The 15,147-nt window shown below is 42.2% G+C and overlaps 1 protein-coding gene across 1 annotated transcript; it reads right to left on the bottom strand.

The window, feature by feature from the left end:
• Positions 1-268: 268 nt before the first annotated feature.
• Positions 269-14,459, bottom strand: zhx1 (zinc fingers and homeoboxes 1). Its single transcript, XM_080039793.1, has 8 exons — positions 14,052-14,459; positions 12,183-12,506; positions 11,244-11,692; positions 10,530-10,733; positions 10,041-10,256; positions 9,291-9,455; positions 7,157-8,404; positions 269-5,860 (listed from the first exon to the last, which is right to left on the bottom strand). The coding sequence occupies exons 2-8, from the start codon at positions 12,382-12,384 to the stop codon at positions 5,564-5,566; spliced, it is 2,781 nt and encodes a 926-aa protein (XP_079895919.1). The 5' UTR covers positions 12,385-12,506; positions 14,052-14,459; the 3' UTR covers positions 269-5,563.
• Between the last annotated feature and the right edge of the window lie 688 nt (positions 14,460-15,147).

The raw sequence follows: 15,147 nt of genomic DNA, 5'->3' as shown, positions 1-15,147 counted from the left end.
TATTTACATAGTCATGACTACAATACTTTATCTAGTCCATATTTCTATGTGAATACAGCAGGAGCATGAAGGTTTCAAAACAAACAAACAACCTTAGAAAAAGGAGGTTCTGTGTATACGAAGCTATTTTTTTCATATACAAATGTGGTTATGGGTCAAGTACTACTGCTGTGTGTACTTTTGTTAATGTATTTAGTCCAGGCTGCCTCATATCTTGTTTATTCAAAGCAAAACACACACAAAGTTGATCACAATTTATTGGGTTTTGTCCTTAAACAAGTATAAAATATAAATATTTTCTAAATCAAGCTAGAAATCAAGCCAGAACCTTAAGAACAGCTGGGAATATTAAGTTAACATTGCACAAATGGTCTGCTTCAAAGCTGGTATAGCTACAAGCTCATGATCGCAGGAGCAGCAATAGGAATTTGGAGGCTTTTCAAAGCAAGCCTGCAGAAGCCAATTCGCACACATAGCGTGTTTAATCAGAGTTCATGACAGACACTCAGTTTTAACACATTTCCGGCGTACAGACAGGGTGTAGAATGTCAGCCCCATAGACACAGAGTAACACCAGTCTGAACTGTTTGGCTGAGGAGGATTAGGTCATGAGCGCTGCAAACATCATCATTGCCTGCAAAAGGTCAAATCATCAATCAAAGTAAATCATTTACTTCTCCACACACCTAAATAAAGGTCAGTTCAAGTCAGGGGGACATTTTAAAATGGCACACTTCATATATGTTGTCTTTACATGAATACTTCTACATTTATTCAGGCACAGTGTACAGTTAGATCACCAAATTTGCCCTACAGTATCTGTGTCCACAGAACCAACTGCAATGTTACTTAACACAATAGGTGAGAAATCACTGTCCTCATTCAGTAAAAATAGGCCTGAAATTATGAGATGTCGTGCAGCGGGTAAAGCACGCTCTGTAGAAAGAATACGTTGGGGTAAAAACTTTCAAAAGATAAAAACTTGAAGGTGAAGATTCCACTGTAAATGAGTTTGAAAATGTTTTATGTATAGCACATGTTACAATTCTGGCAAGGGGGATTTATTTTTTAGCCAGAATACAGCTGGCTGTGGTATATTGAAAACATCTGAATCTCTGATTGCTTACGAAACATTCAACCAACTAGCTGTCTGATACAGAAAAATGAGTGAGGACTATAGTGCAACCCTAGCGAAGGATACAGATATAGACATAGGACACAAAATTGGACAGCGGGTAAACTACTCAGAACACGTTAGCTCTTAGCTCTACTGCACAAGGTTTACTGGAATATGACTGTTTGGTTATAAAATCAAAACTCAGGGAGCAGGCATGGCACCTCAGCGACCTGGGAAAACTGTTTAATTATCATTATTCATTTTATAAATAGAATTGTTTTTTTCCTCCATACTTTCTTACATCAGAGGTTACTAGTACCACTTGTTACGAGTAAACGTCATGTGTAAAATCTTATATAAGTTATTATTTTGTCTGATACATTTAAAGGAACAATATGTAACTTTTTAACTTAAAGAAAATCAGTTTCAAAGTCAGTCTACTACATAAATAACTTTAGGGTGTCTGTCTGTCCCATTAGAGTGCCCCGGTCGCCTGCTTTCAGCACTGTCACTTTGGCAGCAGGCCACGGTTCCCTCGGGTGAAGTGTGTTGTGCTTTAAGGCCCTAGCAGCTTTAGTTCACACAACAGCCGTCAGCTAGAAGCCTGATAGACTATGTTGTTACAAAATCATTCAATGGCTGTGGCTTAGAGATGGAAGAGGATGGAAACAGACGAAGCAAGAAGCTGGACTTGAGTGAATATTGGATAGGCTTTACACTTTGGCGAGGTTTGTGAAAGTGGGATGCTTACCTTCTCCAATGTAATGTTAGCCAAAGCCTATCAACATGGAAACAATTGAATTATGTTACAAATAGGGCCTCTATATATAGGTTACTCAACATGCATACATTTTGCAAGCGAGCTTTAGATGCTAGTCATATTTGCGCCAAACACAATAATATTAGTGTACCTTCTAAGTCGACATGGTTGTTTTACTTCTCAATACTGTCTTTACTAGCTTTGCAGCCGGTTTTCAACAAATGCACGCTGTAAGGGGAGGCATAACCTGGGAATAACAGCTCGATGTGTGTTTGAGACCTTTAGTTGGCGCCAAAGTGCACCAAACCTAAAAGTTACATATTGTTACTTTAATGTATCTTGGAGCTGAGTTTCAGATCATCACAATTCGACGCAAACAAAACTTTTGTGGTGCCATTAGTCTTTGCAAAGCCTTAGTGTATGCCTTTATTACTGAGTTTTGATTCTATATTTTTAGCAACCAAACTACCAAAAAAGCCACTTGGGAAACACTGGCTGTACTCTAAAACTGATTCTATTTCATAAGCACTACTCCATTGTACACATTGTATGAGTCTAGCTTGCTATCAAACAACCCACTGATGTCTGGAAAGAGTTTCAATTACACAGTTTTCATAGATAAAAAAAAATATATAAAACCATTCCCAACGGACTGATATAGTGAAGAAAGAGCACACTGTAAAATACTGTGGGCTTGATACCTGGGGTAGGATGAAGCCTGACCTGTTTACTAAAAAAAGTTTGTTGCGGGCAGCCAAGTATGTAGCATTAGCACATGGAGTACCAGGATTCAAATGGTTACAAAAAGTGCACAAAATGGCTGCCGCATAATGACGGCAATTGTAGCGATACCATAGCTCTGAGCAACAGCAAAGATAGTTAATCAAGGTTAGCCTGTCCAAGCTAACAGTGACCAGACTTTTCTGTTTCCATGAATTAGGATTTTGAAAATAAATCAGGTCCAAGGTTTGAAGGTTGCAGTAACTGGTATATTATAAAAACTACACAAATAATTAAACCCCCAGATTAGGCTTCTACTGTGCCAAGTATACCAGCCCAACATATTTTATGTACAACATGTGAAGTTGTTCATCTTGGTTATTGCATGCAGTATTAGACAAAGGGTTTACTTTAACTTCTTGAATTTGTTATTTTTCATGTCCGGGCACTTGTCACATCACGACAAAATGTGTCCAGGTTTCAGCTAGTTTAGCTATCTCAAGTCTAGCAAATAACATTGATTTCAAACTGCATCTGTAACACCAAGGTACCTTTTTAAGAGACTTACAGAAGTTACCAATGTCAACTTCAGAGTATCAAGGCATCTTTTAGCATCAGAACAAAGCAGAGCTCGGTCATGCATCAATTGGTTTGAACAAGCTTTCCCGAAAAAAGCATTGACAAGATCTCTCGAGAGTTGGTCAAATTCAGTTAAATCAAGCCGTGTAGGCACATAGGTTTTTCAGCAAAGCTTCATCAAAGTCTCTTCCATAGTAGTGAAGAGCTGTAGTTGAGACAGTGTTCAGTCTGTCCGTCAGTTTAACGCAGTAAAGCGCAAGGTCACCAATAAGAAAGCAAGAGGAGCAGTATTTGGTAGACCTCGTAACACAGAGGGAAGCCTGTGCTGTTTCTTGAGACAATCAGAACAATTCCTTGAGAGAAAGCGAATTCTTCAAGAGTGTCTGTTTTCTGGACAAGTTAGTTCAGTCTTTTGAGGATGTCCCTATAGCCCTGCCTGTCTGTCTCCCTGCGTCCTAGACATTCTAATGAGACAGACAACCAACCGGACACTGCTAAACACTTACAGAAACATGTTTAGGGAAGTGCACATCAAGACTGTAGGCAATCATCGTAGACTTTAGGACGGGTAAAGGGAGCAGCAAGAGAAGGAGAAACGGGAGACATTTCACATGATTTAGATCAACAATTACAAACAAATATAACACGTGTGCATTTTCAAAAGGAGAAAAGGTTCAAAATGGGGCTCATTTTGTGCAATTTGGCAAAAGAAAGCATGGAGGATTGTTCGACTATTTTTTTTAGCCTTACAAACATCCAACTATTAAACAACACTTATCATTAGAAAAGTGGATACATTGATTTATCCTCGGGCAAACACACTTTTTAAAAGAATAGAAAAAAATTCAAAGGCAAAATACTGGTTCAGTTTGTAGTCATTCAGAACAGATTTGGTCTCTCAGAGCCATTTCATGGTGTAATAAGAGATTAAGGTGCCTAATAAGGATTGAGTCCACTATGTATATGAGTGGACAAAGTGCAATTTTTAAAACGTTTTGTATAGGTGCTTTACGTTTTTCTCTTCAGTGCAGACTGGAGTCAAAACTATTATTTGAAATACTGTTAAACAGTGTTTCTTAAAAAAACAGGTCGTGACCAAAAAAAGGTTTTGCATGCCTTGTTGTTTGACATGAGCCTACACCTTAAGGAAAGGTGCCGGTGATTTGGTGGCGATTACAGAATTGTTTAGGTGAGAACTTGTGGACTGAGTTACTATTACACTGGAGCTGCAGCTGGTGACATGGATTAGGGGAAACTCTGCAATGCTGCTCACGCATCCTAGAATTCAGTGCATCCATTCAGCCTGTCTGTGGCACAGCTCTCAGGAGACAAAACATTCAACTTTGGGAAAACAGCCTCACAGGGTTTGAATCTACATGACAGAAAAAAGAGAGGTCATAACAGCACAGGATGTGTTCTATCAAAAGGTTAAAAAAATGAGTTTAAAAACATTAATATTAGTGCATATTAAACACATACTGTCAGATCTGTATGTGTTCAGTTAGAAATCTATAATAGGCCTACTCATGAAACAACAAGCAACTACGAAGGGAATACTCGGGTAGACATCCTATGTTGGTTAAAAGCATCAAGGCATCTGCATTCATTCAGCATCAAAGTACTGCTTGTCTCTTAGCGTATCAGGCGTTTATTCATCCAAAAATGAAATGCCTGAATTTCAGCATCATTATCAATCTGTGTCAGCTCAGCTCACTTTTGTAAACATGGGTACTTTTTCTGTTTGTTTGTTTGGTTGTTTTGGCGTGTGCTGGGGGGGTTTGAGATTGGACTTTGAAATTATACATGTGTTCTTAACAGCAAAATGAACACACCTTCTGGAGGAAATGCACCATGCATGTGTGAATTAATCTTCCTTTACTGCAGCAAGCAAGGAGTGCAAACTTAACATTGGGGGCATTGAAGCAGCTAGAATCTGTAATCGTTATTCTTTAAGTGCTTCTAAAGAAAGACGTTATGGGTGTGTCTGTATACACCATTTTGCACCAGTTTTCATTATCAGCTCAGATTGAAGATTGCACTTTGTGATATTCCTTTTGACAAAATACTGTCTAACTCTTTTTTTAATCATGATCAAAGTTTGGAGTGCCACTTAGGATTTTTCCTTCTTCACCCTGATTCTCGTATAAACCCTTACACATTACATACAGTTCACAAGACAAGTATTGAGCGAGTGAGCTGAAGGTAATAGTCCATCTGTAAGTCTCGTTTAGACGTGATTGGGAAATAGGAAAAAAACAAAAAAAAACAAAAACAGAGTTCATGCAAATCTGTGGCAAAGAGACTTGGTGTAGTATTCCAGCATGGGTGACGTCAGTATACGTCTTGTAACATTCTGTAGTGCTTGACAGGGGAGCGTTTCATAACCACTAGTCTTCAGAAACGGACAGGGACTTCCTGACGCTGCGTGAGGGCTCCCAGACCTCGCTGTCGTCCGTATCGTCACCGTCGTCCCCTTCATCTCCTTCCTCCTCCTCTTCCTCCTCTCCCATGCCGGTGTCAGCCTGCTCCCCGGTCTCCACAGAGGACGATGCAGCCACCGCCTCCCCCAGGGTCTCCCCTCCCTCCCCCTCTCCACCTCCCTCTGTCCCCCCGACCCCAGCCTCCTGGAAGGGATCTGCACCCGTCTCCAAGCGTCTCTGGACCTCAGCGAACCACTCCCTCACCTTTAGACAGAGAGAGGAAAAACAACTTAACTGCTGGCAGGAGCGACCACTGACAACACCCATTGTCATGTCCTCTAAAATCTAGCTGTATTAGGGAAAAGAATGTATAAATCAAAAAAATAATAACAATAATTATGCTCCACCTAACCACATTGATTTAAACTTTAGACCTTAATGCATGGAGTTTTAATGTATCGGAAATGTGGTTAAATAAATCTATTAAAAATGAATAAATACTATACTTTGGTTGGTCATACATTTCATGATGGGTGTTTTGCTGGTGGGAATGTGGTGTACCTAACCATCTGTAAGCTATGCAATGTATTCAACACATTCACAATACTTTAATATTCAACCAAGCTTAAGGTGCAGTAATCAGTCCACAGTTTTCAGCTTAATGCCCCTCATAATGAAAATAATAATGAAAACTTAAATCAAGCGATGATGGCTGAAGTTACATGAAAATGCGTGTTAGGAATAGGATGTTGTCCTGTATTGGAACAAATGTAAATAAGCCCTTTGATGTGTGTGTGTTTTTGGGCTATATTTAAAATATTTGACTTGATTTGACTATGCCGTGTGAGCAGTTGGAATAACAACATCTGAATCACAAATTAGGAGACGCTCTCTGCATGTCATCAGATAGGCGAGCACGAGGGCTAGAAGAGATGAAAATATTAGATGAGGAAGACGACAGAAAGGGGGAAAAACACCTGCTGAAAGGAAAATGTTCAATTGTTTTTGTGTGCATCTAAAAAAAATCGGACTATCATGGAAAAAAGTCCAGTCAAAAGTAAAACTTTCATATATTATAGAATCATTAAACAAATTTAAATATGTCAGGCCTTTCTTTGTTTTAATTTGGATGATTACGGCTTACAGCTCATTGAATAATAAATCCAGTATCTCTAAATATTAGAATATTAAATAAAACCAATACAAAAACAACAATATATAATAAAGAAATGTCAACCTTCTGAGAAGTACGTTTATTCTAGTTTCCTTTAACTTCATGAGTAATGAATCTACAATATATGAAAGTTTTAGTTTAATTAAATTACAGAAAAAAATGAACTTTTTATTGATATTCATTTTTGGATGTACCTATATCAGTAAGATTAGTTGTATTTTTTCAATTTTAAACATTACTTACTCTACATCAAACGACACTAAACAGAGAGTTGTAGTAGCCATATATAGAATTGAAACCCACAGTGCATCTTAAATTACATAACCTAAGATTGTCTTGAGATTTTCCTCACATCCCAAAAAAAAAAAAAAAAAACACATCCATACCTGCTCATAGCTCATGTTGGTCTTGGTGACGAGCTCATCCAGGTCTTGCTCGTTGAGGAAACGGTACTTCATGTAGTACTCCTTCAGGACTTCCCTCCCGCTCTTGCTTTTCTTTGCTGGCGGGGATCGATCCACGTCTGCGCTGAAGGAGGCGGACCTCCTGGGCTGCTTCCTGGTACGTGAGCGCCCCCAGCCACGGTTGCGGCCCCGTCTCTTCCGACCGGCGCCGCTGCTTCCCGCTTTATTGCCTCCTCCTCCTCCTCCGCTTGGGCCCTCTGCGTTACCGCTCTGGTACTGGAGGAACCACTTCAGGTTACTGTTCTTGCACGAGTACCGAGAGTCCCCGAACCAGCTGACGATGTAGGAGCGAGAGAGGCCGCTCTCTTGGGCCAGCTGGTCGTACTCCTCCGTGGTGGGCCACTGGGACCGCACAAAGGCACTCTTCAGAATGTGGAGCTGCTCCGGAGTCTTTTTACTCTTGTCCTTCGTGTCTCTGTTGCCACCGCTGCTGCTGCTGCTGCCGGGGAGCTGCTTAGCACGAGCACCGGGAGGAGTCTGACTGCCTCTACGAGACGAGGAGGCAGAGGGAGAAGAAGAGCTGCCTCCCGTCCCTCCTTCACCCGCTCTCGGGCCGTCCGTGTCCGTCTTTCCCCCCTCAGAAGAGTCGGGAGAGGACGTACTGAGGACGGGTGGTATTTTCCGTCTCTCGGTGAACCAGGCGTCGATCTCCCTCCGCGTCAGCTTGGTCTCTGTCCTCAGGCGGCTCAGCTCTTCGTCCAACGGGGTGACGCTCTTCTCGAAGCTTTCCTCCAGCACCACCAGCTGCTCAGGGGTCTTCTCCTTGAACTTCTGCAGGGTGAAGTCTGGGAAAGGGTTCCACGTTTTGGGCCGCGTCTCCTTCTCCTTGACGGGAGGAGTGCGCGGCGGAAGGGGAGAGGTGGGTGTCTCGTCACTGGAGTCGATAACGATGGTGGTGCCAGCGCTGCCACAGCCCCCGCTCCCTCGGCCTCCTCCGCCGTCGTGGAACACAATGACGTGGCTGGTCTTGGAGTTGCGCTGGTTGTACCGGGTGTCGCTGAACCACTTCTTGATCTCGCCCTTGGTCAGGTTGGTGAGCGTCATCAGCCGGGCGATTTCCCCGTCGGTGACAAAGTGGTTTTGTAGGTAGCTGGCTTTCAGCTCCGCCAGCTGCTCTTTGGACTTCTTGGGCCGTAAACCAAATGTGTCGGCGCTGAGGGCTGAGTTCTCCTAATGGAGAGGAAGCCGAGAGTTGTACAGTATATTAATATTACAGATATCTATGGTGGCATTTTGCACACAGAGGCATCAAATACACGTACCTGCTGGTAGAAAGACCAACTAACTTTGGGTGTGTTCATGGGTGTACAGTAGGTTTCATACAACATTGTGGAGGTCAATAGGTCACCACCCAGAAAATGTTGAGCGTCAAACACTCCATTTCCTTTCTTATGGTGAATTTTGTTCCTTCCTGCACATCGGTTTTTGGCGGAAATATCTTTATTTATGTAAAGGAAAACATAACATTCAGGTACCCGATCACACAGATATAATGGGATATAATGCAGTAATGCTCTCAGGCATTCTGATTTGAAATATGTATTTTCCTGTATTGTTCAAGATTTTCTGCATATCTTTTTAGAGAATCATGTACATTTAAACAACAGATCTTTTAGTGGGTGGGGCTCGTGGTGTAGTGGTTAGAGCGTCCCATGAGGCCCAATCCTTGCAGCAGACCCGGTATGAATCCGACCCGTGGTCAGTTCTCTGCATGTCATTCCTCTCTCTGACCCATTTCATCTCTGTCTCTCTGCACTATAAATAATCTTTAATTTATTTATTTTTTTAATAAAAAATATTTTAGAGAATGAGTTCATGGTTGGAGGTCGGCATGGTTAAGATGGCATGGTCCACTTTAGATTTGTTTAAATGTTTTATAGCGCTTGCTACTTTCAACATCCCATGTGCAGAAAATACAACTGATGACACCTTGTGGTAATTCTCTGCACTGACTGAGGTGAAAATAAATCAATAAGAAGAATAAAAACCTGCAATTGAGAGAACAAGAGCTTAAAAAATAATGTGTCTGAAAGGCAGCAACAAGTGCTGTCCCTACCTGTGGAGAGAGAGAGGGAGGCTGGACAGTGGTAGCCCGTTTCAGCTCACTGTTTGCTGGGGTGGGATGGCAGGAAACGCGGCTGGAGCTCTGGGACTGGCTGGGCAGACCTGCCACTGTCAGAGTGATGGGACTGCTCACTGGAAGGTTCCCCCCTGGGCCGACCTACAGAGTCAGAAAATAATAGCACGCAAGACGTGAGGATGAGACATAAGATGTACAGTACATGTATTAGCTGTTTAGAGCGAGTGCAGGAGTTACGCAGTAACACTTTACTGCATGGATAAGATATGGCCATGAATCTGGTTCTCAGGTGTGTAACTGCCATAATGTAATGTATTCATGATACACTACATGTAAACTGGATTTGGCAAGATTATGTTCCATCTCTCCTGTAATTTGTAAAATATGATTCTTTGACATATTATTTAACGTAATGTGTGGTGACATGGGAACAGTTTTACTGTGTGTGTGTAACAAGTTATTTACTATACTTTATCCGTTACAATGACATGGTCAGCACCATCACAAATACACCAACGCAAAATAGAAATGTTTCTTGAGTATATAGCATTCTTTGACATCCTGATTCAAAGTCCTTATCAACCATATGTGATTTATCGTGACCTCTTTCTGCACTGCTGCCTATTATTGTCATATGACCAGTCTTAGGGTGACAGGGTTCAAGCTGAGGCAGGTTTAAGTTGAATGAGTCTGCTTAGATATGGCTTGTTTTCTGTCCTTACCTACCTGTGTGAACACCAGGCCGGGCTGGCCCACTATCTGGCAGGTCTGGAGAATGGACTGCAGGCCGTTGGCAGCGGCTGAGAGTTGGTGGGCAGGTATGACGGTGATGGTCTGAGGCACCGTGTGCACCGTGCCATTAAACTGTTTCCTCCTGGCCTCCTCCACTTCCTCTGGGGTCCAGCTTACACCATGCTTCAGCCGCTGGGCGGAGAACCACACCTGGGGGGGCATCAAACACATTAGGTAGTTTTGACATATCGTGTCTCCTAACAGGATTTAAAACCAACATAGATTCAAGATTGCTTATTGTCATATGCGCAACAATTACAGAGCAGTTGCTGGCAATGACATTCTTAAGTCTTGGGCATCTTCAACAGTGCAATATAAAGAAAAAGTAAAAGTATAAGAGAAACACAAGTATGAAAGCTGAGACTTAAACATAGTTTCTCAGCACAGGTACTTTACCCAAATCAACAGCCAACTCTCATCTACCTTGATCTGCTCCTCTGTGAACTGTGTCTGTGTGGCCAGGCTGCTGATCTCGGCCATGGAGGGGTAAGGGAACTTCTTGTATGTGCAGCCCAGCAGGGGGTTGGTGTCCATAGCTGCACTGTAGGAGGGGATGCTGCTGAGAGGGATCAGCAGCTGAGGCTGAGCTGCTGCTGCGCTCTGCTGGGCCTGGAAAGCAGAAAGCACCTGGAGTAAAGAGAAGAGAGGGAGGAGATAAGAAATGCCTGGACTGACAAGGCTCCATAGTGACAGAGGTGAGAAACAGCTTGAGTAAGACAGTGGATATCAGCTGTTAGGGCTGGGTATGCATCAGGATTTCACGATACGATACAAATCACAATCACGATATGATATATCACGATACAATGCGAACTAATGCATATTGCGATATTCCATATACAGTAGTTCACTGCCAAAAAAGACGAAAACAAAAAAGCTGAAATACAACTTGCTATGGGTGATCTCAATACTGTACATTACATTGCGTTATATTGATAATCAACGACTAATTTTGTCAAAAAAGCCATAGTGTAACATCTACAGAAGTGAAGGTTGTAGTTCACAGCATTTTGCAAACTTAATTTTTGGCGCTGAAAATACGATATACAGATATCCTGAAAATAATAACCAACATAAATTGCCGTATCGTATTTTTAGCACAGCCCTATCAGCCTCATGTTTTGAAGTATTTTATACCTGTGCCAGGCCGGCAGGCAGAATCGTTGGATTCAAAGTGGATAATTTCCTCTGCTGCTCTGAGTGCGGGCTGACCAGCAGGCCGCTGCCCCCGAGCTTCATGGCGTCGTGCAGCAGCATCTCCACGGGCGTCAAGGGCCCCAGAGGAGCTTCAATGGGCTCCTGCTCCCCTCCCACCTCCCCCTCACCACCACCGGGTCCGTCGTCAGCTGATTTCAGGGACACAGCGATCCTCTTGGGTTCAGATTTGGTCTTCATCCTCATGATGGGGGTCTTGCTGAGAGAGATAGCAGCGACAGAGGCCGGGTCTGCTCCTTCCTCCTCGGGCGTGTCACATGGTTGTTCCAGGGCAGGCTGGTCACCACTGGGATCCTCCACAGGGTTGGTAGCACTGCGCTTCAGCGAGGGGCCGAGGACTTCCATCTCTTCAACAGTAGAAACAGGCTCATCTGTGGTAACAATAATACAGTTTGTGCACATTTCAGGTTAAAGGGGCTTTTAAGTGTTTTTGAAGTAGGGATGTATGATGTTCTTATGCATACTTAGTAGCAATCAGCCTTGTACTGTTGCAGAGGGGGCCAGCAGAAAAAATATATTTTTACACCACATTGCTAAATAAATGCTTACCAAATGTTTTTATAATTTTTTTGCCACACGACAACCGTTTCATTTTTGCACTTTTTTTCTAGCGTAGTTCAGTCATATATAACTACACCAACTACGAAAAAATGTATTTACTGCTGGTCCCCTCTGCAACAGTACAAGCCTGACTGCTGCTACAGCGACGTCTCCCCACAAACTCCATAGTTAGTGCACTGATTTCCATCTCAATAGACTAACTATGCATAACTCACACGACCCCATTTCAATATTACTGAACTATCCCTCAAGGCACCATTGTCCTCTACACGTGGGAGAATGGGCCAAACAGAGTGTTACCTGTATCTGGAGGGGTGGGGACAACCACTACGGCCTGACCCAGCTCCTCTGCAGTGGGCCCCTCCTCAGCTCCCTCCATTACCTTCCCCTCATCCTCCTCCTCCTCCTCTTTCTCTTTTGTCCTCTCCTCCGCCTCTTCCGTCTCCACCACATCAGAGGGCAGCACCATGCAAGGCGTGGTCGATTTCCGGCGGCTCGACATCGTCAAACCCAAACTCTGTTTATTTCCACTCAGGATAAAGAAGATCTGGCACAGAAGCGTGGAGGCTCACATGTCTTAGGAGGTTGCGTTCACATGCTAGAGTCCTTGACCTATGGTGGTTTCTGGTGAAGGGAATAAATAAAATAAAATAAGATATATATAAATATGTAAACTGTTAAATCTGTTGGATGTTATATTCTCAAAATACTCTTAATTAATTGGCATTACACAGCTACTTCAGTGTTACAAGTTGTTTAAAAAGCAGCTACAGAACTGTTACTAGTAGGTTGTTTTGCTTCCTATCAATAGAAGCTAAATAGCATTAGGATTTATGGCTTACTAAGACAAGGGAAGCAATAGTGAAAGTTACTAGCCTTCCTACCTCCCTACACAGTAATAAAGTAAAGTAAAAATACATGTACATGTGCAAATTTAGGCAATTATCACTTGAATTTAATATACACATTATCCATTCATAGAGAATATCTAAAAGGTAAATTGTTTATTGAGTCCAAAAAAAGATTATATAGGACTTCATTCAGCATCATTAAATCTGGTCTACAAGTGCAATTTGCATTCATCACCGAAAACAGTAATAATGAGTACAAATCCATACAAATAATTCTAAGACATATTTACATTAGGGACCAATTCAGTTAACTTTATTTCACAATTATGCAGCTGATGACATAAGTATCTGTTGTTTTCGGTAATAAAGCAAAAATGCAAATCACCTGCTTGTGCTATCTTCTATTCTTTGGCTGCTTTTATCCTATTCATTATTATACGTTTAAATTCAATACAATTGTGTACATTTTAACTTTTTGTCAGACATAACAAGCTATTTGAGCAGGCATCCTCAAATAATGAACTATGGGAAATTATCATGGGCCTTTTCCACAGTATAAAGCATGCACTAAAACATTCACAAGTAATGAGCTAATATGATTTGCAGTCCTATTTGTTATGACAATAGAGTTTTATAAAATCCCAAAACGATATGATTGCAAAATAAAGACACAAAATGTAGGCCAAGTTAAAACTGTAGACCAATCGTCCATTTATACATTTCTTAGTCCACTCAATTCACAACACATTGGAGTGTATCACAGTCTAAACCCACAGTAAGTAGATTTGCCTTATAGTCGCAGGGCCCAAAATTATATTAAATCAATTACATTTTCTCAAAACACTTTTGAGGCACATCCTGGTTACTGCAAATATTTGTCAACAGTTCTCAGTTGTTAGTTCATGGCGATCACTAGGATAGTTGTGTTTTACCTTGATAGTTACCGCCTTTTTTACAACAAGGTCATTCACTTGCAGAGGTTTTTGCAATAAGAAATGTCATGCCCGGGACCAGCTGTTCATGGTGTTAACAGCAACGTTAACTGATTCTGTGGTCTGTGCACAGTATATGCTGCGCTGCACACTGCCACCATGGGATCATCTGCATTAACAATTAGCACCTCAGTAATAACTTAGGAGGTGTGAGCAAGACGATTCCTCCTCATTAAAGTACCGCTAAAGCAATAAATTGACATAAAAATGACATACAACTTAGCTGTGCAGCGTGTGTACTCTGTAGCATGCATGGGAGGCGGGCCAACTAGCCCGTGTTAGCCGGGGCAGTCATTATTATTGATCATGTCTGGCGGTAAACTTACTGGAACTACTGAAATGTGCACAGTGTTGCTGCCAGGCTGGTCGAGACGAGACGAGGCGAGGAGAGGAGTAATTTCCTGGTGGAGTCTCCTTGCCCCCCCGGCTAACCCTTCAGACCCAGGCTGATCGGGGAACCACAGCAGCGTTAACGTTATGTTGGTTTGCGGGTCTCCCAAAAACCAGACAGACAGACAGACCGGTTTAACGGCTACGGCCCCCGTCTGCAGATTCTGGAAACACCGGACGTCTCTCTCCCTCGCTGGAGCAGGTTATTTTCCGTCCAGGTTACGCCTTTGTAAACGTGATACAATCAAAAGAACGGTCTCTACATGTATATTTTCGCCGTGGGAGCCGTGTTATTTTGCTGACCCAATTCTCTTGATATCTTTTTAACGGCAGATTTTTTTTTTTTTTTTAATTATCAAACGGCGTCATCATTCAATGTGAGACGTCCTGACGTCATTCCTCAGCGACTCTCACTGCTCTCAACAAACTCGTAAACATTGCAAAACATATACAATATTTCGCCACGTATCTATTAATGCATGGGGTTGGTTTAGTAACACCCCGTGAAGAGAATTAGTGCGCCGTTAAAGCTTGTTCACAGCGGGCCATACACCCTCCCCGCCCCGGCTGTCTGTCTGCCACTGTGTCCTTACATGACCTGTGAGGGGCAGCAAGAGAAGCTACACGAGGACACCACTAACTCTGCAAAGCGCCCTTTCACTAGTCTACACCTGATCATATTTGTCGTCGCTATGTTGACTATTTTAACCTCTTTAGCTGCACTGAGTCACTTTGTATCGTGTCTATGGTACGCTGTTGTACAAGGCAAGGCAAGTATATAGCACAATTCAGACACAAGGCCACTCAAAGTGGCCTCAAACACAGGTCATGTATTAAAAGCTGTGTGAAAATAAAGCTGACTTTGTTGTCATATTTGTAGAATCATGCTACCGTTGGTTAATAAACAAAATTACCACAGGAGATGAATAAATACCAGGAGATTTTCTATTATGATACTAAATAAAGTAAGAGTGATATGAAACTTTGCGTCAGAATAATAATATATTTTCAAATATAAATATAACATATTTG

Source organism: Ammodytes marinus (assembly GCF_949987685.1).
Source record: "Ammodytes marinus genome assembly, chromosome: 13".
In the NCBI taxonomy this organism is placed as follows: domain Eukaryota; kingdom Metazoa; phylum Chordata; class Actinopteri; order Uranoscopiformes; family Ammodytidae; genus Ammodytes; species Ammodytes marinus.
The sequence above is the reverse complement of the archived record's forward strand: the minus strand, read 5'-3'. Positions and strand labels throughout refer to the sequence as shown.

Coding starts and splice junctions, on each gene's coding strand:
- zhx1 (XM_080039793.1), bottom strand. CDS start 12,384: ATGTCGAGCCGCCGGAAATCGACCACGCCTTGCATGGTGCTGCCCTCT. Junction 9,456..10,040: donor CCGGCCTGGTGTTCACACAG/GTAGGTAAGGAC, acceptor CTGACTCTGTAG/GTCGGCCCAGGGGGGAACCT. Junction 8,405..9,290: donor CTCCCTCTCTCTCTCCACAG/GTAGGGACAGCA, acceptor CCTCTCCATTAG/GAGAACTCAGCCCTCAGCGC.